Source organism: Macrotis lagotis, chromosome X, assembly GCF_037893015.1.
Source record: "Macrotis lagotis isolate mMagLag1 chromosome X, bilby.v1.9.chrom.fasta, whole genome shotgun sequence".
Taxonomy (NCBI): Eukaryota; Metazoa; Chordata; class Mammalia; order Peramelemorphia; family Peramelidae; genus Macrotis; species Macrotis lagotis.
Genome location: NC_133666.1, coordinates 144,914,252 through 144,939,020, shown reverse-complemented (window position 1 = coordinate 144,939,020; position 24,769 = coordinate 144,914,252). Strand labels below are relative to the sequence as shown.

The 24,769-nt window shown below is 43.5% G+C and overlaps 2 protein-coding genes across 3 annotated transcripts; one reads left to right on the top strand and one right to left on the bottom strand.

Annotated features, from left to right (window-relative positions):
* Window positions 1-14,172: 14,172 nt before the first annotated feature.
* CTF1 (cardiotrophin 1) lies at window positions 14,173-18,042 on the bottom strand. Its single transcript, XM_074199926.1, has 3 exons — window positions 17,933-18,042; window positions 16,350-16,468; window positions 14,173-15,047 (listed from the first exon to the last, which is right to left on the bottom strand). The coding sequence occupies exons 1-3, from the start codon at window positions 17,955-17,957 to the stop codon at window positions 14,601-14,603; spliced, it is 591 nt and encodes a 196-aa protein (XP_074056027.1). The 5' UTR covers window positions 17,958-18,042; the 3' UTR covers window positions 14,173-14,600.
* A 351-nt stretch (window positions 18,043-18,393) lies between these two features.
* BCL7C (BAF chromatin remodeling complex subunit BCL7C) lies at window positions 18,394-22,280 on the top strand. 2 transcript variants are annotated; one of them, XM_074199924.1, is made up of 6 exons: window positions 18,394-19,718; window positions 20,015-20,093; window positions 21,160-21,268; window positions 21,387-21,551; window positions 21,636-21,721; window positions 21,854-22,280. In XM_074199924.1, exons 1-6 carry the CDS (start codon window positions 19,627-19,629, stop codon window positions 22,004-22,006), a joined length of 684 nt encoding a protein of 227 aa, XP_074056025.1. In that variant the 5' UTR covers window positions 18,394-19,626; the 3' UTR covers window positions 22,007-22,280. The 2 variants fall into 2 exon arrangements, with proteins under 2 accessions (XP_074056025.1, XP_074056026.1); XM_074199925.1 differs by having other exon boundaries at window positions 18,397-19,718; window positions 21,390-21,551.
* The last annotated feature ends 2,489 nt before the right edge of the window (window positions 22,281-24,769 follow it).

Here is a 24,769-nt window from a genome sequence, read left to right as displayed (position 1 = left end):
GCGGTACAGGGACTAACTGGCTCGCCTGCCGCGCGAGGTGCGATAGGAGTAGTAGTCCGCTAGACTGCAACAACACTTAAGGACAACGAACCCGGAAAAGGGACAAGACTACAATCAAGATGGCGGCCGGGGCTGACGTCCTCCCCGCCGCCTGTCTTTTTAGCTTGGGCTACATCCCCCCCCCCCCCCCCCCCCCCCCCGCCACCAGCATCCAAAAACCCCTACGACATCGCAAGCAACGCCGGGAGTTGCAGTTTTCCAGACTCCACCTCTTTTCAGCGGAGACAATGGGAAAGGGAATGGGGCGGGGACTGTAGGCAAGATGGCGGCAAAAAGAAAAAAATGAAACGAGCATTTATGGGCTTTTTGGGAATTGTAGTTTGCAGCCCTCGGCAACTCATTTCAGACGAGTCCGAAAAGTACTCTGGCGAAGATGGTGGGTGGCATGAGTGGGCTCTACCTGCGCGGTGTATGCTGGGAGGCGCAGTAGCTTCCCTAGCTTAAGGGAGAAGGGACATTGGCCGGAGGAAGATTGCGTCATGGTGATGACGTAGTGGAGAAATCCACCGGAGGGGAAAAAGGGAAGTCAGTCGGGTTTCGCACGGTCCTCTGGGAAATGTAGTCGGTTTCTATTGGCGTCTTAGCGGAGGATAAAGATCCCAAGTGTGCAAAGGGCACCCTGGGATTTGTAGTTCTTGGGATAATAGGCCGCTCTTTAAAGGGGCCTCTTAAAGACACAGCGCGAGATAACAGTGACTGCTTAAACAGGCTGCGAGCCTCCTACCCTGCAAGCTGCGTTTGCTGTCGGAGATGGGGCAGAGCCCCCCGGATGCTTTCTCCTCCCGATGCCCGTGGTGGGGTGTGTGTCCCCCCAGCCCTGCTTGCCGCCCCCTCCCCCAGCGCCCCTGTGGGAGCGGCAGAATCTGCCGGTGGTGTTTCTGTCCGAGTCAGAAGCGCTTTGTTACAGCACAGCGAGGGTCCGGCGGTGCGACCTGTGGCTCCAGGGGATGACGGCCCCTCCTCGGATCCGACGGATCCGGGGTGCCAGGCCCGTGATGACGGCGTGTGGGTAGCTGGCTTCAGCCAAAGGAGCTTTCCTCCCGGCCGGGGAGAAGGTCCTGGCAGGGGCAAGTGGGAATACCGCACCCCATCCCCACCCCCCCCATCACCCCCTGCCCACGATCACTTGTGGTGTTTTGGCGCCACCTTGAGGTCAATAGGACTTCAACGACATTCGTTTTGGGGGGCTTGGAATGGGGACGTGGAAGGACTCATGGGGAGCAGTCTTTATTCCCAGTCTCTGAACTGTGGATTGGAAAAGTTGGGGGGGGGGAACCTTCTCCTTGAGGTGAACAAGAATTTAGAGAAAGGCAGGCAGCTAACTCCGCAAGGACCAGATGTGTCAAGTGATGTAAAAATGTTATTACAATTTTGCTTTGGAATAAAAAAAAATCATCTTATCCCTGTTTTCTTTGCCTTGTGGATTTTTAAAAAATGCACTGCATCGACGCAGCATAGTCCTACAAGATGTTGTTGAATTTCAGTCTTTTTACTATTAAACACTCTCTGTGAAAAGAAAAAAAGCAACCCTGGGAAGAGTTCTGCTGGGTGTCACATACATATGGTCTAGCTTCATCGGTGTGGGAACTTCAGCTACCAAATCACCAAACCATCCAACTCAAACACGACTTAGTAGATTTGCCCAGGGTCAACCAGCTAGGAAATGTCAGATATGGAATTCAAATCCATGATTCAAGCCCAGCACTCTATTGCTCTCCCTTGTCACCTATCTGCATTTTTGTGTGTATGTTTTTAATGTTTTTGTGCGTTTTTATGGCCCTCCCAGAAAAAAAGGTCCCTACTTTGTACTCACATAAGGGTTGGATTCATCCTGGAAGCAAGTTGACCCTAAAGAGAAGACTTGGGCTTTTCTTTCATTTTTCTCTTTCTCTCTGACTCATTGCTCCCCAGCTAGAGTTCTAGGGAAAATCTCTAAATAAAACTTAGATATGGCATATATTTAGCATCTTTCCCAAGGGGATAAAAGAGTTTTATTTTGTCATAAAAATGTTCAATATACATAATGGATAGCAATAAATTGCATTTATTTCCTCTATCACCAAAGAAAACCATAAACACAAAAGACTTATAAGCATACATTAACAAATATCTTAAAGATAAAACAATTTATCATCATTATGGTATTCTGGACAAATATTTCACTTTTGCCTCAGCCTTGGTTAAGATCCAGATCTGCTTGCCACTCATGCACGTTTCTCTAGTTCCTTCATAGTCTGGACAATCTTGTTGGTGCCATATATGCAGGAATCACATTTTGGATAATCAACTTTGAATTAACCATTGACTCAGGTAACCAGATATTCTCCAGTTCATGGGGTAGCAACCAAGACTAGAAACATAAGTATCAGGTTTGCTAACATATAATAATCAGAATCCATAAAGCAAGAGGGATAGCTATATTGTTAGTGTTTTTATCTCAGTGTTTCATATATATAAAACTATGGAGAATATAGGCTTCATGAAATCTCTTTCTTGTGTCCTCTTTCCTGCTTAATCTAGAGGATGAATATCAGTTTGCCCAGAACCCTGGTGCTATGAACTGAATTGAGGTACCTTACCCCTACCCATCCCTTTTACCTGGCTTGGAGAAATGGGCCTGGGATCTCTGTTTTGTATTATCTGACTTTTTCTTCCATCAAGCTCTAGAGGTTTGAGCCACAGCAACTTTGGAGCCAAGATGGCAGGCAGGATGTTGCAGCTAGCTAGCCTGGTGGGGAAACCTGAAGAAATTAGGGTGCTTGGGATTCTAACCCAAGTGGGTTTTGGACTTGGAACTAAATCTGTGTGTTGTATGGAAATTGAGCTGAATTATCAACCTAATCTCCCTTTTCCAGTTGACTGAGATGGCATGGGGGAAAGGGGATTATGCCTCTCATGTTTGGGGGGGGAGTAAATTTGTATATTTGCTATTATGCCTTTTAAAGTAAATATTTCTTTGTAAAAATTAGTCCAACTGTTAATGGCTAAATGTAACTGGGGACAAGGAACCTCCCCCTAAATTTGTAGACAACCATTGGTGGGGGCTGGAGTCATTTGCCGAAAGTCTAGACATCCCCAAACCCCTAAAGGATATTGGAGGACAGGGATGGCTAGGTGGCGTAATGGATAAAGCACCAGCCTTGGAGTCAGGAGTACCTGGGTTCAAATCCATTCTCAGACACTTAATAATTACCTAGCTGTGTGGCCTTGGGCAAGCCACTTAACCCCATTTGCCTTGCAAAAACCTAAAAAAAAAAAAAAAAAAGATATTGGAGGACAGTGGGGAAGGCTGAAATATAATACACTTGACCTTCAGACAGTAGGAACCAGAATAGTCAGTGTTAACTGCATTGTAAGAGAATATATGTTAGATGCATTTAGAGGAGCATGGGAAGACTTAACATGAATTGATGTAAAGTGAAGTAATCAATGGGAACCCCCTCCCCCAACTGCTTGTCAGTTCTAGTCAAGATACTCAATGCCCTCCAGACTTTTTAAACTCACAAAATCATCTTCAAACCAGGACTCACTTACCTCAAGGTCACTATTCCAGCATCCACATTCAGGAAAGAAACCCAAAATTGAAGAGGCAGCTAAAGTTCTTATATTCCTTTTTAGGATTGGTAGGCAGGACATATATTTTAGATCCCATTTAGATCCCAAGTGCTTGGGCAATGTGAAAATTAGCGAACTATCATCCCCCGCCCCTCTTGGGAAGTCTCAGAGTTACAAATATCACCTGAAGAATCAAAGGAAGAACGAGCCAGAGGGAAGAGTCATTCACTTTTTAAAGGTCTACTGAGTCATCAGCTCTATCTGTTGAGTGACCAATAAGAAGATAGTTTTGTCATCTCCAAAGTGCCTAAACTCAAACACATGGTCGTCCTGAAGCAATTAGACCCCCCCCCCCCCCCCCCCCCCGCCAAGTTACAACTAAAACTATGTAAGTGGAAAGACCAACATGCTGTGAAAGTAGAATGACCAAGTTTGACCTTAAAGAGCAGATGTGAGAATGCACCTCCCTTCCTTCTTTTCAGAGCTGAAAAACAATGGGTATGGAATACTACATATAATTTGGGATTTTGTTTCTATGTTAACTTGTACTGCTGAAGTGTTGGGGTTTTTTTCTGTTTTATGATAAGGAATGGGTTTTTTAGGAGAGGAAAAGTGAGATATATTGAGAAGTGAAGATAATATAAAAAGATGCCTCAATATTTTTTTTCCTAAAAACATAAAAAGATCTGAGGTATTTAATAGATGAATCAGTACTATATCATGGCAGCAAAAAGGGGAGTGGGGGTAGAGAGAAAGGAGCAAGGATTTATTAAGCACCTACTGTGTTTTATAAATATCTTCTCATTTGATTGTCATATCTTTATGAAGTAGGGGCTATTATTATTCCCTTTTTTTCAGAAAACAAGACTAAGGTTAAGTGATTTGCCTAGGGACAAACAGTCAGTGTCTGAGGTCTACACAATTAGCTGCTTCAAAAAAAAAACCCCTTATGTAATGATGTCCTAAACTACATTAATAGAATCAATGTCCAGAAAGAAGGAGGCAATGGTTCCACTCTTTGCTGGTCATGAATCATCTGAAATATTGTGTTGAATTTTGCATTACCACATTTTGGGATTAGCTAAATAATAACTATGTTATGAATAAATTATATATAATTAATTATGAATAACTAATTAGATAAGCTAAAATCTATCTTACCAGAATGGGTGACAGGACTAAGAATATGATATACATTGATTGGTTGAAGAAAGTGGACTATTTAGACAAGAAAAGAGAAGTCTTTTGGTGGGGAAAAAGGGAATGATATCTATATTTATTCAAGTATCTGTTAAGTGGAAAAGGTATTTCAGAGCAGAATTAGTGACAATGGGTGGAAGATGCCTAAAGACAGAATTGAGGTTGATGAAAGGAAAGTCTTTCCAATAATGTGAACTGTTCCATACTGGAATATGCTGCTTTAAGAGGTGGTAGGTTTCTTCTCACTAGAAGTCTTCACAGAAAGGTTGATTAATTGTCAATGATACGGGGTGGCTAGGTGGCGCAGTGGAGTCAGGAGTACCTGGGTTCAAATCTGGTCTCAGACACTTAGTAATTACCTAGCCCTGTGGCCTTGGGCAAGCCACTTAATCCCATTGCCTTGCAAAAACCTAAAAAAAAAATTGTCAATGATACTATAGATAGAGGATATCCCTATTAAGAGACAGTTTGATTTAAATGACTTCTGAGATCCCATCAAACTCCTGATACTCTGCCTTCAAATAAATCCCTTCAATGTGGCTGGGACTTCCATGAACTGAAGGTGGGGTTAGGAGACAGAGGACCTGGATTTGATGGAGAAACTGAAGGTCAGAGAGGGGAGGTGATTTGCTCAGAGTAACTCTAGGATTAGTATTGTAATTAAAGGTCAGGTCTCTTGACTCCAATTATAGTACACATCATATCCTAATATCTTCTCAGAGGTTAGTATCTTCATGATCTTTCTCTTTTTTGGTCTTTCCTCAAAGTGGAATAACTACTACCACTATGCCTCATGGAGAGAATAATGGATTTGGGACAAAAAAGATGAATCTTAAGACAAGTTCCTCACTTATGGCCATCCTAGGAGGCGAACCAGGCACATATCCACTAACTAGAGTTGGGGGAAGAAAAAGAAGATGGCACCTCTCCCTTCCCTAGTCATATCTCTCCAGCTAATCCAGATAGAACAAGAAAAGAGGGTTGCCATATATTCCCTTCATCTATAGTCTCTTGTTTTTTTATTCAATCCTCCTCGTAAAGATGCCTAATTAGTCTTCTTAGAATATATGTCATTCTTTTATCAAGGGTCAGAATCATAACTGCCCACTACACCTAGTCTAAATTCTTCCCTTGAAGATATCTCCATTTTGACTCCACCTACCACTTTGTCTCCTACTTTGCTCCAGTCAGACCAGTGCCATGAAAATGTGACATTAATACTCTTCTCTATATAGCTTGTGCTATTCACTGCCTGGATCACTCATGAAACTAGTGCTACTTAACTGAACTTAGATTAAGGATACCAATAGTATTGTGGTTGAAGTACATGTTTTCATTTAATTTAGAATGGAAGCATGCTAATCTAACCCTAACATCTTACATATGAAGAAACTAAGTCAAAAAGAGGTATCTGTTCTAAGTTATGCTAGTGTTAAATAAAAGAGAGGAGTTTTTTGGGTTTTTTTAGATTTTTTCAAGGCAGTGGGGTTAAGTGGCTTGTCCAAGACCACACAGCTAGGTAATTATTAAATGTCTGAGGTCAGATTTGAACCCAGGTACTCCTGACTCCAAGGCCAGTGCTCTATTCACTGCGCCACAGAGGAGATTTGACCTCAACTCTTATGACTCCAGATTCAGTGTTCCTTCCAATAATTACATTGCTCCCATATCTTTAGAATTGAGGTTAGATATATCTATAAAATTATGTGTGGAATACCAATAGAATTGAAGTTATTGATTTTTGTAGAGGATATTCTTATCATCATCATCATCATCATTGATTCAGTTTTGGGAAAAGATGATTGAAAGACAGTGGACTTTGAGTAGTAAGGTAAGTATAAGCATATGGCAGCCTACTAGCCACTTTCTTCTCTCTCTCTCTCTCTCTCTCTCTCTCTCTCTCTCTCTCTCTCTCTCTCTCTTCCTCTGAGGCAATTGGGATTGCTCAGAGTCATAGCTAGTAAGTGTCTGAGGCTGGTTTTGAATTCAGGCCCTTCTGATTCAAGGGCTCTATCCAACTGAGGCATCAAGTTGCCCCAGCCACATTTATTTTTAAAATAAAAGATATTAAAAAGAATAAATTTGACCCCAAAATGAGGTGGGTAGATCCTGTAGAGAGTGAAGAGGTGAACACAAATATTACCCCAGTTCTCTAATATATTAAGAAAATATGAGAAGGATCTCCAACTCATTGGATGAATGTTTTATGGGTATTATATACAAAGACAAAGGCAAGAATCAATTTGAAATGCTAGAAGTGGTTACTACATTAACAAGATCTCACATCCATCTATATATCTAAGGATGAATTGAGGTGATTAATGCATGTAGAACCAAATCCAGCTTTGGAACAGAGAAAAGAGTCAGACTCTCAATTAATAATCTGAACAAATCAGTAGAAATCGTGATGTTAAATCTGAAGCAAACCTGGGATAGGACTATCAGGATTCCCACCAGCTTGGGAGAAGTAGTATGGCAGTATGGACAGGGTGCTGCTCTTGGGAGTCAGGAAGGCCTGGGCACAGATCAGTCTTAGTTTCTTTCTCTGTAAAATGAAGGGGTTGGACTCAGTGATCTCTTAGCTGCCTTAAAGCCACTAAACTTATGATCATATGAATCTTGAACATTAAAAACATGTAGAATGCCTCCTTAGAACTCTCTTTTTTCCCAAGGGTTGGGAGACACTCGAAAATCCGTATGCTTTGCTTTCTTGGGAGGATCTGTTACTGAGAAAGAGAGTAGAGGACACAAAACAAATTTCTAGCACTGGGGGAAAAAAGAAGGGAAGAAAACAAGGTAAGGGGATGATTAGGCCTAGGTATAATGAAACCTAGAAAAGGGGAGCGAGAAATGAGAACTAGAGAGAGAGGGAAGAAAGATGAGGCTCAGAGAGTAGTGAGAACAGGTCTTAGAAGATGGAAAATAAGGTCTAAGTAATAGCAGAAGACCCAGAGAGAAAAGAGAGCAGAATCTTAAGACCTAAGGCATGGAAAAAAGGATTGCTGAGGTGGTGAGGGAGAAGTACTACCCCAGATGACTAAAGGAATAACCTGCAGCTAAGGCACCCTAAATTGCCCCCTCCCCTCCTGGCTCCACGTATACCCTTCACCTGTGAATAGGTCCCAGATCGGGTTCCTGCCTCCTTCCCCCTCCTGCCAGCCCCACGCCTCACTGAGCCCTCTCAATGAGCCTAAGCTAATCCCCTGACATCACTACTCCCCCCATACAGCCCCCTCAGCTAGAGGCCTGTTTGCTAAAAGACCAAGGCAGTCTCCTAGCCCTTGCTCTTCTTCAGATATCTGGGTTCACATCAGCTTCCAAATATATTATCCATACTTTTTTTCCTGATTTGTCATCTTGGAACTGGTTCCTAAGTCACTTTTTTTTTACTCTGACTTTGGATTCTCTGACTTGTCCCTGATTCTCCAGCTATGCTTCTATTCCTTGGCTTGACCTATCAGCCCCAAGACCTCAGGAAGCTGTTATCTCTGTGGCCTAGGTAGCTGCCTATTGCTCTCCCCCTTCCATACAGCAGTGGAGGTCTCAGGGCAGGTAGGATGAAACAGTTTCTTGATTCCGGGACCTGTATGGGGCCTGGTCCCTGGGTGTCTGAGACTGGGCAGTGGGTGAGACCTGAATACAGGACTCATTGAAAATTGGGGAGGGGTTAAGAGAGCACGATCTCTCCCAATGGTTTTCAATTTTTTTCTAATATGACAATTCTTATTACATAACAAAACATCAATTCCTGATAGAAGTTTTTCCTATTAGTATCTGTGGATTGAAAAAACACATGATAACAAAAGTGACTATAAATCCATTGACATGCAAATGAATTTATAGTTTATTAATCACAACAATCTCTATATGAAAAATAGTAATATGTGTTTGAGATGTTATGATATGCTTACTTTACAGAGACAAAAATGACATGATTTGATATATATATATTTATATATATATATTTATATATTGGGTCTCAGATCCCTTGCAGTAACTCAGAGACATCGAGATATTAACTCCTCTACTGACCACCCCTACCTTTTCAGCCCATAACCTTAAGGGTGAAAATCACTGCTCTCATCAAGGGATCCAGCTGTCCTGCCCTTAAGTTCTTAGGGGGCCTGCTATATGTTTCTACATATTATATTTCTATAACCCCAACAGAAGAGAGGAATCACATAGTAGGTATTTGGTGAATTTTTGTGGAATAATTGTTCCCAGTTCAGAATCCAGATGTTCTTACCTTCTAGGATCCTATTTGCCCTCTTCTCCTAGCCAATAGGCTTCACAGTTTACTGGATGCCAAGGGTGAGGTGGGGGTAGGGTTGGGAGGGTGCTGAAGGACAGAGGAAGCCTATGCTGAGAGGCGGAGTAGAGCCGCCTCTGGGGGAAACTAGATCTCAGGACGTGCGGAGCTGCAGGGATTGGGGCGGCCCCATTGTCCCCCATAATCCCCTCCCCGCCCTCAGCCCTTTCCCTCCCTTGTTTCTGACTTATTACAGGCCAAGCAATGGAGAAAGAGTGGGGGAAACCAGGGAAAGCTGGATTGGGGGCCATGGTCCTTCTATTGGGGAACTCTTTTGCAGCCTTTATAGCTACCTGTTGCCAGACCCTTTTCATCTTGGATTTTCCTTGGCCTCCTCCCCATACATCCTTTCTTTCCCTATTTTCTCCCTTCCTTTCTGTTTCTTCTCTAATTCTCCCAAACTTTTCTTCCCATGACATCTCTCACCTTCTACAGCCTCCTTCCTTCCCTTTCCCCATGTCACCTTCTTTTCTGTCCAATTCTTACTCCTGCTTCCTGCCCCCCCCAACACACACACCTCTTCCCTCCTCCAGGGTGTGGTCCTCTGCCTGTCCCATCCAAAGCCTCAGGAATAAAAGGTATAAAAAACCTTAGGGTAGGGCCAGAGAAAACAGGTGCCCCAGGGACCTAGAGAAAGACAGCAATGGAAAGAGGAACAAACATGACCAATTCACTATGTAAGTAGTTGAAACTTATGGAGGAGAGCGTTCTGAATTATAGGACCTATGGGACAGAGGATGAGCATGAAGAAATTAGAGAAAGAATTTTGTCAGTCTGGTCCACATATCAGTTTGTGTCTATCCTTTCAAAGAATCTGTCTATAGTTGCCTTTGGTCTTGGCTTATGGGGGCTTGTCTTTTTTTTTTTCTCTTCATATGCGGGAAATTTTTATAAGTCAAGGCTCTTGTCTTCTGAAGAAAGAGAGATTGGATCCTTACAGAGAAATCTCAGACTTGCCTTTGACTTTCTTTCCTGTATCCCAACCAGTTGTTCCCTGCCTGTTGTCTCTGCTGTTGGCACCCTTTGCCTTGGGTGCCCCAATATCCCTGGCTGACCCCATCAACCAAGCCTATAACTTGGCCCTCTACATGCAGAAGAACACATCGGTGCTGCTGCAGACTTATGTGAGTGATGGTGGAAAGTTGAACAGTGGGAGGAGGCTTTTACATTGGAGATAAGATGGGGCTGCAGAAAAAAGACTCTTCCCCTAGGGGAAAGGAAGGGATGGCAAGAAGTCTACTTCTCCAGGGAGAGTCTGGAAATAGGAATCTGTGGGAAGAGACACAGAGAAAGCTCTCAACTTCATTTTAAAAAATATAAAGTCCTATAATAATTCAAATTATTGTATTGTACAAATTATTGTCCTGTATTATTGCATCAAGAACTGTCAAGGAGATAGAAGGTGAAGTAGTTTAGGAATCAGGAGAATGGGGTTTTAGCCAGAGGTATGCTGGAACCAGCTCCTGACATGCAACTATGAAATTTTCAATGTATGCATTTACATCTCAGAAATTGGCACATGGCTATAAATTAGAGCCTGCTTTATTGTTTGGTTGACTGTCCAGACTTAAGAAAATGATGGGAGGAAATTTTAATAGTATAGATTAAGTTTAAAAATTGCCCATTCCTACATTTATTTTCTGGGAAAGTCAGTTATTAAACATTTACCAGTATATCCATGATTCTAGTCCCAGCTCTGCTATTAAGTATATGAACAAGTTATTTCTTTTTTCTGGTGCCTGGATTTCTTTTCTATAAATTAAATGTTAACATACATTTTATACATTTATTGGGGTGGGACTGGGAGGTGATAACTCTTTAGAGAGCTGTCTTATGGAAAAAGTTTAGACTTTATCTCTGACTCCCAGAGGGTAGAGGTGACAAAATAATTTTTTAAAATAAATTTATTTTTTCAACTACATGCAAAAATAGTTTTCAACATCCAATTTTTTGTAAGATTTTGATTGCCACATTTTTCTCCCTCCCTCCCTTCCCTTCCTTCTCCTCCCCTTGATGAGTAATCTGATAGTTATAAATATATAAAATATTGTTAAAAATATTTCCATATTATTCATGTTGTGAAAGAAGCATCAGAACAAAAGGAGAAAAAAACCACAAGAGGGAAAAAAAGAAAGAAAAAAACCCCAAATTTTAAAAATGAAAAATATGGGGCAGCTAGGTGGCACAGTGGATAGAGCACCGGCCCTGGAGTCAGGAGTACCTGAGTTCAAATCCGACCTCAGACACTTAATCATTATCTAGCTGTGTGGCCTTGGGCAAGCCACTTAACCCCATTATTGCCTTGCAAAAACTAAAAAAAAAATGAAAAATATGCTTTGTTCTGCATTCAGACTTCATGTTTTTTTTTTCCTCTGGATGTGAATGGCATTTTTTCTAAACAGGTGTCTCATTGTCCTTGATCACTGAACTACTGAGAGGAGTGGAGTCCATCATAGTTGATCATCTCACAATGTTGCTGTTAATGTGTACAGTGTTCTGGTGCTGCTCACTTCACTCAGCATCAGTTCATGCAGGTCTTTCCAAGCTTTTCTGTTGTCTGCCTGGCTCGTGCATCTTATAGGACAATAGTACTCCATCACATTCATATGCCACAATTTGTTCAATCATTCCTCAGTTGATGAGCATCCCCTCAATTACCAATTGAAGTAAGCCAGCAAAAGTAGAATTAGCTGCTTCTTACAATCAGTAAGTTCCCTGTCATGAAAGGTCTTCATGACCAGAAGGCTGGTCACTTGTCAGGGATTTTACAAAAAAGGTAAATGGTGTAATAGAAGTAATTGACTTAGAGGAGAATGGGGCAACCAGGTGGCAGAGTGGCAGAGTGGAGAGAGTAGAGTCAGGAAGACCTGAGTCCAAATCTGATCTCAGACCCTTTCTAAGGGTGTCACCCTGAGCAAGTCCCTTAACCCCCTACTGCCTCCAAAAAACAAACAAAAAAGTAGAAAGTCGCTGTTGTGAGTGAGCATGGGCAGGTCAATTGACATTCAATTTCCTCATCTTCAAAATGAGCATAGTGAAATCTACAGTGCCTCCTTCATAGGGCTGCATCAAGAATCAAATATTAAGTATGGAGAGTGTTTTTCAAATTTGAAAGGGATGTAAAAATGACAATGGGATTCTCATGTCAGATTATGAGTTGGACTAAAAGATCCTTATGCCCTTTCCAACTTTTAAAAATCTGTGACTGAATAATCTCTAAGGTCCTATGAATGGAAATTCATAGGATTCTGTGGTTGTAGAAATTCAGAGGAAGAGGGAAGGGAAGAGAAAGGAAAGGAATAGATATTTGTATAGTGCTTACTTTTTGCTGGGCACCGTGCAAATATTCTTTTATTTGATCCCCACAACATCCCTGCAAGGTAGGTGATGTTATCCCCATTTTATAATTGGGGAAACTGAGGCAAATAGAGATTAAGTGACTTGCTCAGGATCACACAGCTAGTATGTACCTGGGATCTGAACCCAGGTCTTTCTGATTCTAGGCCCAGTTATCTATCCACTGTATCACCTGAAGGGAGAAAGTCTTCTTGTAAGGAGAGGGGAAGAAGGGAATGAGCATTTATTAAATGCCTATCATGTCTGACTGCTAAGTGCATTATGACTATTTTATCATTTTGATTCTCATAACAAATTATTATTATCTCCATCTTACAGTTGAGGAAACCGAAGCAGGCAGTGACTTACCCGGGGTCACATAACTAGTATTGGACATGGGATCTGAATTCAGGACTTCCTGACTCCAGGTCCTGTATTCTGTTCCCTTACCACATGGGGTCTATGTGATTTGAATATCCTGGTCACCCTTTCTATACTTTCTATCATTTGCACAGCTCCAGTACCAAGGCAGTCCTTTCAGTGACCCAGGCTTCTCTGCCCCTGAGCTCCAGCTGAGTAGCCTACCCCCTGCAGCTGTGCCCTTCATGTCATGGCGTGGCCTGGGAGATGGCGAGAGACTGCTTCGGGCCCGAGGCGCTTTCTCAGCCTTGGCCCAGCACCTGCAGCTCGTGAGTGATGACCAGGCTGACCTGAACCCCAGCAGTTCTGTCTTGCTGTCTCAACTGGCAGCTGCCAGGCTCCGAGCTCAGGGCCTGATTGGCAATATGGCTTCTGTCATGACGGCATTGGGGATTTCTATTCCTCCTGAAGTGGATGCTCTTGGCCCTGCACCATTTGGAGCCTCTGCCTTTGAGAAGAAATGTCGAGGCTATGTGGTGACCCGGGAATATGGCCACTGGACAGACAGGGCTGTGCAGGACATGGCTCTGCTTAAAGCCAAATATGTGGCATAGTGAATGGGTTGGACATCCTGCCTGAAATGGCAACCTTTGAGCCTCACCGTGGACAATTTCCTTTCCTATCATTGCACACTTTTGAGAGGAAGGAAACGATCTGCATGTGCTATTCCTTAGGGGCCAATCAGCCAGCTCCCATGAGGTTGGACCTTAAAATCTGTCCTCTGGAGCCATTGGTTTGATTTCCCTCAGTGTTCCTTAGGGGAGAGTCCCCAAACTGTCTTTCACCAGTGGTGTTGGTTGTGCCCAGGGGCGCTGGTAGGACCTCCTTTGTAAAGGGAGGCAAACAGATGGTTTGGGGTCAATTATGTATGGGTAAGCCTTAGTTATTTTAAGCTTTCTCATTTATTTGGGCACATGCAGAATATAGGGTATGATGTCCTGTATGAATGGATTTCACTTTCTACCTCTGTTCTAGAAGGACTAATTTCCTCATTAAGCCTACCTCACCACCTGTTGACTTCAGGCTCCTGCTGAGTCTCAACAGATACCATTGACTTTTCTATGTTAGCTATTTCATATGACTTAATGTTAAAAATTCATTTTTTTCTTCGAATTTTATCCATTCCCCACCCAATGACCTTTCATTTTCTGGCTCTCAGGATAGAAGTATGTCATTGTCTAGGAGTTCTTAGTTTATTTAATGCCCTATTTATTTTGCATCCATGAAACAACCCCAATTCCAGCCACACCAATCCTCCCAACTCCAAGAATTATACATAGAAGTGTATTTTTTTTTAATTTACCAAAAATTAATTTATTTTCAGAAATAAAAATCTCCTTTTCAGGGACATCTTTTTCACAGACCTCATAGTTTGGTATACTAGAATTGGGAATTAGAGAACTGAGGAAGGGAAAGAGGTATAGAGGAGGCAGGTATGAATTGAGGATGAGACAGGAGATAATGTGGGTTTTAAAGGTTCTTCTAGGGAAATTTCTTGGAACTTTCTTCTATAGTGATCTCTTAAGTAGATAGTGACTGATCCTAGGGCCCAATCCAAAGCTGAGAAACACAGAGAGAGAATAAAGTAGACAGACTCTGATGGTGATAATAGAAGGGCTATGCTAGTGAAGGGATAGTGACAAAGATGAGAATGGAGTGGGAAGGAAGCTAGTTGGTGACCCTTCATGGAGAATGGTGTGGGGTAAGGTGGGCTTCTCTCTCAGCCTAACCCTTCCCTCATCAGCTGACCCAGGTCACCTTCTGTGCAGGTTACCCACTCCTGGTACAACCCACATACCCTGTAGCCCAACAACTTCACCAGGAAGACCCCAGGGGATTCAGGGAGTATGGGATGGGGTCCTGGGGGCCCTGGGGTTGCACCTAGTGCTCCCAGAACAACCTCTACAGCATTCCCCAGTGCCCTTGACTGGTGAGAGGCATCTTCTAGCCGTCGGAGGAGCCGACGGGCAAAAGGGTTGAGGTCAGCCTGGAGGTGGCGAATGGTGTCCAGCAGTGGGGACAGGGAGTTCAGGGCAACTGCATCAAGCTGCAGCCGCTCAAGGGTGGGGAGCCCTGAATGAGTTGGGGCTGGGGAGTTCAGCCCAGGCACTGGTAACCCTGGGGGAGAGAAGCTGGGCAGCCCAAAAGGGTCCCCTTGGTGCTGGACCTGAAAGGGAAGGGTGGGGAGAAGTGTTAGGAGGAGTCATTTCTTTCTCTTGGACAGACCCTCCCCGGAGGATCCCACTTAAGGCAACAGATTCTGCAGTTTTCTATACAAGTTCCAGGCAAGAGCAAACCCCTGAATAAGTAGCACTTGCACTATAAAAATCACCTTATTTTCTATCAGCTTTGGTGAAACCCATGAGGCCTCTTTACTCCTCTTGGTTCTTATTAGGAAAACCCTTTATGTGCTATAACACAAGATTTTTCTTCCTCCCCTCCCCCCCCAACAATGTTCTACAGTTGGAAGACTTTCTGTTCTTTCTCCTAGGGGAATGCTCCTCTTTGCAGGGCAGGATCCAAATTAGAATAATAGAATCTGGAATAGTCTTATAGGAAACTGAGGTGCAGAAGGGATAAATGAGTTGCCCAAGGTCACACAATAAGTGTAAACAGAGTCAGAAATAAAACTAATTCTTTGGCTCTTGTACTGTGGTTTTTCCAAGTCAATGTAAATGAGGAGGTCCTATAGCAGGGATAGCCCAAAACAGTGATAATCTAACAGTCAATAGCCTATGGATCATTGGGATTTGAATTTGGACACATGGCATAATATTTCCCTCCCTCCTTCTACCAATTTTATTTGTGCTAGTATTAATGTCTTTGTCTCATCAGCCCTTAGTGGCTTTTCAGGGAAGCTTGGTGGTGGTGAGGCAGGTGGGGTGGGAGGGAGCCTGCAAAGATAAAGCTTTTGGTGAGTAACAACTTGACTTGAATGGTAAACTGACTGGAGATGGATTTTCCTACATATGTAGGAATGAGTTCTCATCTTCCTTATTCCTAAATCTGAAGCTACCTAACCTTTAAGACAAAGACAAATCTGGTCTTGTGTCAAGAACTCAAATTTGAGAATCAGTGGACCTGGATTCTAATCCTAGTTCTGACATTGATTCACAGTTTGGCCCTGGGCAAATCCTATCCATTTCTCAATTTCTTCTTTTGTGTAATGGTGAGGTTGGATTAGATGGTTTTTCCAGGATTTGCTCCTAAACCTGAATAATTCAAAGAGCACAGAGCAATCTTCCAACCCTTCCCCATCCCATCCCATCTTTTTTTTTTTAGGTTTTTGCAAAGCAAACAGGGTTAAGTGGCCTGCCCAAGGCCACACAGCTAGGTAATTATTAAGTGTCTGAGATGGGATTTGAACCCAGGCACTCCTGACTCCAGGGCCGGTGCTTTATCTACTGTGCCACCTAGCCACCCCCCCATCCCATCTTCCACCCTACAACCTTGCCCCCTCCATACTCACATATTCCTGGAGCAGCTGCTCAGCATAGCTAGTGAGGAGCCTCGCAAGACTGTGGGTCTGACGGATCTTGGCCTCAAGGTGGGGGAAGGTTGAGGCCGAGGAATGGGACTGTAAGTCCACTGGAGGGGATAGGGGAGGGATGAGGAGGGATCAAAACCCAGGTCCCCTGACATGACAGATATTCCCCTCCTCCCATAGTATGCTATTTTTAGTGTTTAATTCATGACTTGGTTCCACATTCTCACTTTATGCCAGTTAGGGTTCCAATCCTATCTTCTCTTACCCTAGTTATTTGAAAGGAGAAATTGATCTATAGGGTTTGGAGTCAGGGCAGGGCAAGGAGGTGTGGGGCCTGGAGGGGAGGTTTGAATGACTGTATTGCAGATAATCACAATTCCTAGGTGATTATGTATTATAATACTCTGAAGTACCTTTTGCTAAACCAACTATGGTTCAGAATTCCTGACTGATTATTAACTTGGGTTAGCCTTAGACTCCTCTAAAATGGTAGTTCAGTTACTCAAGGGATTGAAAAAGATTTAATTCTTTAACACTTTCTTTTATAACCTAGTCCCATTGTACCCCCAAAACCAAGAAGCAGAGATTCTAGGTCAGGAATTCTTAACTTTTTTGTGTGTGTCATAGACTCTTGGCAGTCCATGTACCCCTTCTCAAAATTATTCTTGAACATGCATAAAATACATATTAACTATATTATAAAATAATTATCAAAATATTAAAACAAAAACAAATTCATGGACATTAAAGTTTTGAATCCCTAACCTAAGGTATTGAAGACACTTGATTATGCATCCTGGCTCCTCTTTAGTCTTGACTAGGAGAAAACTATATTTCCCAGGAAGTAAAGAACTTAGACACTAGACACATGGTACTTAACTTCGTGGGGGGAGGATGAGTAAAAAGGCATCAGCATGTAAAGGTAACCAAGTTCTTTAAGCCATGTGTGGCCCCACTTTCCATATCTTTTTCTTCACAGTTTCACACACATACACACACACACACACACACACACACACACACACATACACACACTCCACCTTTCTCCCAAGACCCTCCTTTAACTCAGATAACATTACTTAGTTCTGCTTCTCCTTTATAAAAAAAGCAAAGATCTTCCTAGCATCCTACCCTCCCCTCATCTCGGTCCCCCACCTAGTCACTAATTGATCCTCCTATTCTAAATCAGACTGAGACTTACTCCTCAACCATAGGCTAGTATTTTTGCCGATGACTTTCAGCCTCAGACTCTTTCCTCTCCAACAGTGTCCAGTTCTCCAACTCATTTCCACAACCCCACTTCCACCTCAAGTCCTATCTTTTAGTTTCCTTCTCCAAACCCTTCCCCTCCTTTTCTCAGTCAGGTGCCTTTCCTTTCTCAGAATCTGTACATTTTGCCCCTTTAACCACTAAGCTCTCTTTTCTAGAACATAGACATTACATTACAGCCCCAGGCACCTAACTTGCAGTTCCGAACCCTGCTCCTCTTACTACCCTGCAGTCTTGCCCAAGTTCCCAGCTTTCTCTTCTAGACCCAATTTTTCCAAGACCCAGAAGTCCCTTACCCTTGTTTCCCTCCCTCTGGCTCATGTTGGCCCCCTCCGTCCCCTGGCTGGTCCCGGTTCCCTACTTGCCCCCTCCTCCCCTTTCCAGAGAGAAGGAGGGAGGGAAAGGGGGGGCAGGGGGCGTGGTCCACTATCGACCAATCAGGGCCCACCCCCAAACTCCCCCCACCTCACCCCGAGCCCAGATTCCAGGGCCCTGAGCTCACCTTTAAGCCCTGCCCTGAGGAGTGGAGTAAGGCCGGGGAGAGATACAACAGGTCTTAGGGAGATAGAAATCGTCGAGTTATCAGGGTGCTCCCTCCCAGGGAGCTGGGACTTTTCTTCTAGTCTAGGAAGTGGACAGAGAAGTTGTCACCTTGCTGATGAGGTCACCCAAACAGCCAAGGGGCAGGGACTTTCAGAGTTCTGAGAGGGCAGTTAAGAGGAAAGAAGCTAGGAGTTGGGGTGGGGGTGGGGGAAAAGAAGAGGAGGACTCCTGGGTTCAGGGAGGGAACTGGCATGTCTGGAATTGGAGGAATGCGCCTACTGGATATCTTTCCTGGGAATACACCAGAGGAACTACTCGTGTGGTGGGCTGTGGAGGAAGGAAGGGGAAGGGACTTGCAGAAGTCGATAGGGAAGGTGGCATTATCATCATAGGGATGTGCAGACTGTAAGTTTGGACAAACACATTTCAAACCCACCAATTAGACACAATTTCAAGGACAATTTCAATGGGCATATGGGTGCCTGCATGGAATCAAACAGTGGCATCCATTAACTCAGATCCACAGCGTTATTTCCACTGGCTGACAATTAAACCAGCACTCACAGATACTGTACAGTGTGAGACATGCGTTCTGAAAGACTCACAAACATGCTCAGAAAGAAGGTACAGACATGCTCACCAGTTTGATACAGTTGCATTAACACCCACAGTGATACATCCTTGCCAACAGATTCATAGGGGTACACACGTGCACACAAAGGTAGAAACTCCATGGGCACAAGGGGGCAGTCAAAGGAGTTCAAACTGAACTCGTTAGGACCTCCCTCTGCCCCTAGCCCTGGCCCTGCCTCTACTGGCAGGCCCCGGTCCTGTGTCTGGAGGGCAGAGGGCGCTGTGGAGGAGCCAGGGTGGGCGGGGAAGTAAGCCAGGACAGCGGGCGGAGTGTCTGGTCCGGGGACTGCTGCTCCTTGGTTTCCTGGCTGCAGCAGGGAAATCCCCAAGCCAAAGCTGGACTGGGGGAGGCTGGGGTAGGGGCGGGCTGGCAGGAGAAGCAAGCCGGAGAGAGGTGACAGGGAAGGAGACACACTGACGACAGGGAGCAGAAGAAAGGGAAGGAAACACAGCGAGGGAAGCAGGAAGAGTGACTCACAGAGAAGGGAAGACGACAGACAGCACTGGGAAAGAAGGAGAGCGAATAAAACACTATTTTTTTTTAAAGCAGGAAGACAGAATGGAAAACCAAGACGAAAAGGAAGAGAGGGAGTGAAACAGACAGACGGGAGATTGAGAAGTGAGGAAACAGGAAGCCAGTGAATAAGGGGTAGGGGGAGAAAAAAGGCAAAACTGAGCAAGACAGAGGAGTTAGAGGGGAAGGGAAGGGCATTAAGTGACCCAGAGAGAGGGGTCTAGGGAGTTCAGGAGGGACAGAGCTAGGGTCCCTAGCACAGGCCAGGTGGGCCTCAGGAGAAGGAACACTTCAGTTCTCATGGCGGGCCGGACAGTGAGGGCTGAGACCAGGAGCCGGGCCAAGGATGACATTAAGAAGGTGATGGCAACCATCGAAAAGGTCCGGAGATGGTGAGAGCTGGGGACCCAGGGACCGGAAGGCTTGGGTTTGAGACAGGGAAGAGGGAAAGGAATAAGAGGCAATAATATGGGATGAAAGGAGTGGGAGGAAGGACCCAGACAAACCACTCTCCAAAGCTTTAGATCTAGGTTCACCTTACATTAGGCTGCTGTTTTTTCTTTCTGTAAAGCTAGCTGTGCCATAGAAGAGTGTGTGTGTGTGTGTGTGTGTGTGTGTGTGTGTGTGTGTGTGTGTGTGTGTGTGTGTGTGTGTGTCTGGTTGATCTGGTTCTGTGGATCATCTCCAGGGAGAAACGATGGGTGACAGTGGGAGACACTTCCCTCCGCATCTACAAGTGGGTGCCTGTGGTGGACCCACATGAGGAGGTGAGAGATTTCTGTTCCTTCTCTAACACCCTCACTTCTCTACTATTCCTTTTCTTTACCTTCTTCATAACATTAACCTTCTTTCCCCTCTAAACCAGATCCTCCCTCTGCTTTACCTGGTTTTCTCATTGTCACTACCATATATTCCAGTCTCCCTAAACATTGGATTCTTCCTGTTCATATCCTATAGATTACCAAAGCTCTGTTGAATCTTATCACTGCAGTAACATTTTTATCTATCCCTTTTTCTATTTTTACTTGCTACCACCTTAGAACAGGCTCTCATTATTAGCCACGTAGGTTTTTGCAATAGTCTCTACATACATCCTTCATCTTGCTGCCAGATGTTTTCCTCCACCACCTCCCCTCACCCCAGCTTTCCCCATCTACTCATAACTCTCCTTTGACCAAAATCTTTGGCGGTTTCCTACCCATTGAAGGTCAAGTTCCTTTGCTTGGCATTCAAGGCCCTCTAAAACTAGACGTCACCCAGTTTTGCAGACTTCTCTGCAAAGACATCTTCCATCTTTATCAACAGCTTAAGGCAAAATAGACTGTTTTTCTGTCTTCTTTGTTTTCCTGCCAATTTCTTTTGCCTGAAATATCTCCATCCCCTTCTCACCTGTTGAATTTACCTATTTTAAAAGTCCAACTCAAATATTACCTCTGCCATGAAGCTTTCCCTGACCTCCATTACTAACAGCTGCACACCCCCTCCCCAAACCCTAGAATACTCTTGACAAGTCTGCAATGAAATGATGATTTTGCATTCTTTTGGATTATTGTTATATAACAATATATGTCCCATCTCCCTAACTGGGCAGTTCCTGAAGAGCTCATCTCTTAATTTAATAAAGAACTCTAATTTAAATTCTTTGTCCCCTCTATTCTTTAGCACAATCCCCTGAACACCGGAGGTGCCTAATGAATGTAGAAAAGAGTTGAATTCCTTCAGGGTCATATTCCTTTCCCTTTCTTGGAAAACTTTCCTGCTCCCTCCCCCAACTAATTCATTCCTTTTTTCTCTACTTCTCATGAATTTCCTTGTTCCTTTTCCATTCTGCAGGAACGAAGAAGGGTGGGAAGTGGAACTGAAAGACCCCGAGTCAGAGAGCGGAGGGGTAGGGGAGCCAGTCCAAGAGGGGGAGGTCCCCTCATCTTGCTTGACCTCAGTGGTATGTATATAGGGGATCTGGAGAATGGAAGTCTTGAGTGGGGGGGGAAGGGAGAGGGATCCTAAGGCAGAGGGAGTCGAGGCACCCAAAGCCCACCCCTCCCAGCCTCTCTTCCCAGCAGATGAGAACAGCAACCAGAGCTTCCACTCAGAAGGCTCCCTGCAAAAAGGCACAGAGCCCAGCCCAGGGGGGTCTCCTCAGCCTAGCAGACCAGCCTCCCCTGCTGCTCCACCAGATGGGACTCCTGAAGATACCCAGCCCCCAAGGTTGGGTCAGGAAAGAGGTAAGAACTCCTCCAACTCCTCCATTGACTTCTATGATCTTTAACTCCCTGTTCCCTGGGTACCCTGCTTTCTTGTTATTCCAGATCCAGGGGGTGTAACTATGGGTGGGACAGATGAACCCCCAATGCTGACCAAGGAAGAGCCTGTGCCTGAATTATTGGAAGCTGAGGTGAGAAAGGTTGGAGAAGGATGCCTGGCTACGGAGGGATAGAGTTTGAGGGTGGTGGGAAGGACTGAAGTGGGGTAAGGCGATTAAATTCTTGGAATCTAGAAAAACTTATTCCTGGTTCCTCCTCACCAGGTTCCTGAAGCTTACCCAGTCTTTGAACCAGTGCCCCCTGTGCCTGAGGCAGCTGTGGGGGAAGCTGAAGACTCAGAGGGAGCACCCCCTCTTAAGCGTATCTGTCCAGAAGCCCCTGAAAGCAGTCCACTCCCCCCAGATCCTAGAGCCTAAAAAGCTGATCTTTAGCCAGCCTGTGGTGTTCCTCTTAACTTTTTACAAATAAAGAACCTTTTGTAGTCAATTATCCTATCACTTCAGTCAGAACACCAAGGTTTTGCCTGATATTCTCCTGCCTCTATCCCAGGAATCTGGGCTGTTCCAACAATGCAAGAAAAAGTGGACATTGGCACCCATAAACACCCATATCATTACTATTTAAGAAGGGAAGTGAAGAATAGGGGAAGGAGAAGACAGAGTATATGTTAGTTCCTACAAATCTTAGGGTTCTTCTCTATCTTCTTATGCTCTCCCCCCTACCCTTTTCCATTTTCTTTTCTTCCTCTCTTACAACCTAATTCCTCCCCTGTGCAAGTTCCTCTTCCTTGAAAAAATTAAGCAAAACAAACTAACACATTGATCATGAGTGAGAATGTGTTTCTCATTCTTCACTTTTAGTCCACCATCTGCCTACCAAAAGCAGGAAGTAGGTTTCATCATGAGTCTTTTGAAGTCATAATTGGGCAGTGCTTTGGAGTACTGAGGTCTCAAAGTTGTTTACTCTAATAATATTATTATGGTCTTCTAATTTTTTTTCCTAATTTCATTCTACATTAGTTCATGTAAGTCTTTCCATACTTTCCTGAATGTCATATTCATCATTTCTTATGATACAATGTGCCCTTATATTTCTATTCCACAATGTGTCAGTTATTCCCCAGTTGATACTTATTTTTGTTTCCAGTTCTTTATTGTAACAAAAAGTGCTATTTTCTTGTAAAATTATATGGGTATTTAATCTGACTGGAGTATAATGTTGGGCCATTTTTTTTCTACAAATATTGTAAGATCATTTGGACTATATTTGTTACAAATGTTTGTTCAGATGGATTTGTAGTTGTACTCCTAGGAGAAACCATCTATCTGAAACCTTATATTCTTCTGATGCCATGTGAGTCATTTATTAATCCTTTGCCAGTTAAGAGTTGTGAGCAGCTAAGTGGTACAGTGGTTAGTGCACTGGTCTTGAAATTAGAGGGACAGGAATTTGAATCTGGCCTCATACATTTGACACTTATTAGCTGTGTGACCTTGGGCAAGTCATTTATCCCTGTTTGCCTCATATCCAGGGCCATTCTCCAGTCATCCTGATTAATATCTAGCCACTGGATCCAAATGACTGGAGGAGAAACTGAGGTTGGTGATTTAGAATACTCAAATTCAATTCATGTGCTTGTTATAGGTTCATCTCCCTGATATCATGGTCTTTCTTCAGAACAAAAGATAAACATCACCATCAAGAATTGTTGAGAGGGGAGTCATACTATTATAGCATCAGTTAGCATATGGCATCTTTTAATGGTTTTCTCTATGTGTTTGGGCCAAGTTTTCCTTGAAAACTCCCACATATACCCTTGTTTACAAGTCTCATTATTTGAATGAAGCTGGAATGAGATATTTCCAAAACATTTTCTAGAGTAGGAACAGTTAAAGGGTCTCTTTATGTTGATCGTGGAATGGAATATATATTTTCTCATAAGCCTTATATTACAGGTCCTTAAGTCAGGTTTACTGTTTAAAGCCTTCAACAGTACCTTCAGGGAAGTAACTGAGCATGTAACAACAAACCTAACTCATTCAGAAGGATCTTATTTTAGAGCTGAAAGATGACTCAGAGGCCATCTAGATTAATGGTGTCAAGCTCAAATAGAAATGGTGGCTACTATTCCATAAGGAGCCCTAAGGGTTGCATGTTGACTTAGTTTTCTAATGTAATGTTATCTCCATTTTATTGTATTTTTATATATTTTGTTAAATATTTCCCAATTATATTTCACTCTGGTTTTGGCTTCAGTCAAGAGTGCTGTGGATCATATGATTGCCTATTTGACACCTCTGATCTGGCCCAACACCTTAATTTTTTCAGGTGAGGAAAAAAGTTGAGGTAAAGTGACTGTCCAAGGTTATGAAGGTTGTTAAGTAGCAGAAGTAATATTTATACAATCCTGTCTCTGTCTCTGCTAAGATCAGGAGATAAATCCTAAACAGGGTCATATATTTACAATTGGAAGGGATATGGGCTAGAAAGGACAAGAGACTATAATGTTAATTCATCTAATTCATCTATCATAATTCCTTCATTTTAAAGATTGGTTAATAGAGGCTCAGAGAGTAAACATTTTCCAAAGGGGGCTTGTATCCAAGTCCGCTGATTGTAAGTCAATGCAGTTTGCTTTAGTGTTGCTCTCTTAGTGGTGGTAGCACACTAAGCCAAGGGTTCTCTAAGAAACAGAGTTCCACAGAGGCTAAAGTATTTCCTACTCTCTGGTCTCTCCACCTACCCCTATACAAAGAGGTAATCAATTATTCATTAGCTAAAAACTTTCCCTCTTGTATAATGAGCATTTTGGGAATGTATAAGAAATAAGCATCTCCCACAGCAAGTCTTCTTCATGGTCTTTCTGAAGAGGCTTCCAGATTTGCTTCTTTTCCATAAATGATTTATATGGATTGAATGTCGTTGATAGAAACCATTGCTTTATCTGCAGCCTGAGACATGATCTAATGGGAGAGAGAAATTCTCTGACCTTGATCCTTGTGCCCCTTCTAGTATAACCATGCTTTGGTGGATCTTTATCCATGAGGACTCAAACTCAGATATTCTATTTAACGTATACATCTTGCAGGTACATCTTCAGGTTCCTTCCTCATTTCTAGCCAGTCCTTCTGAAGACTTTTTAAAAAAGGATTTACTGATACATTGTTTTCATATCAATC

What these genes read in the sequence shown, in the direction of transcription:
- CTF1 (XM_074199926.1), bottom strand. Translation starts at nt 17,957, where the DNA reads ATGAGCCAGAGGGAGGGAAACAAGG. An exon ending in CCAGAGGGAGGGAAACAAGG is followed by an intron (nt 16,469 to 17,932) that starts GTAAGGGACTTC and finishes TATCCCCTCCAG; the next exon opens with TGGACTTACAGTCCCATTCC. An exon ending in AGCAGCTGCTCCAGGAATAT is followed by an intron (nt 15,048 to 16,349) that starts GTGAGTATGGAG and finishes CTTCCCTTTCAG; the next exon opens with GTCCAGCACCAAGGGGACCC.
- BCL7C (XM_074199924.1), top strand. Translation starts at nt 19,627, where the DNA reads ATGGCGGGCCGGACAGTGAGGGCTGAGACCAGGAGCCGGGCCAAGGAT. An exon ending in TGGTGGACCCACATGAGGAG is followed by an intron (nt 20,094 to 21,159) that starts GTGAGAGATTTC and finishes TCCATTCTGCAG; the next exon opens with GAACGAAGAAGGGTGGGAAG. An exon ending in AAGGTTGGGTCAGGAAAGAG is followed by an intron (nt 21,552 to 21,635) that starts GTAAGAACTCCT and finishes TTGTTATTCCAG; the next exon opens with ATCCAGGGGGTGTAACTATG.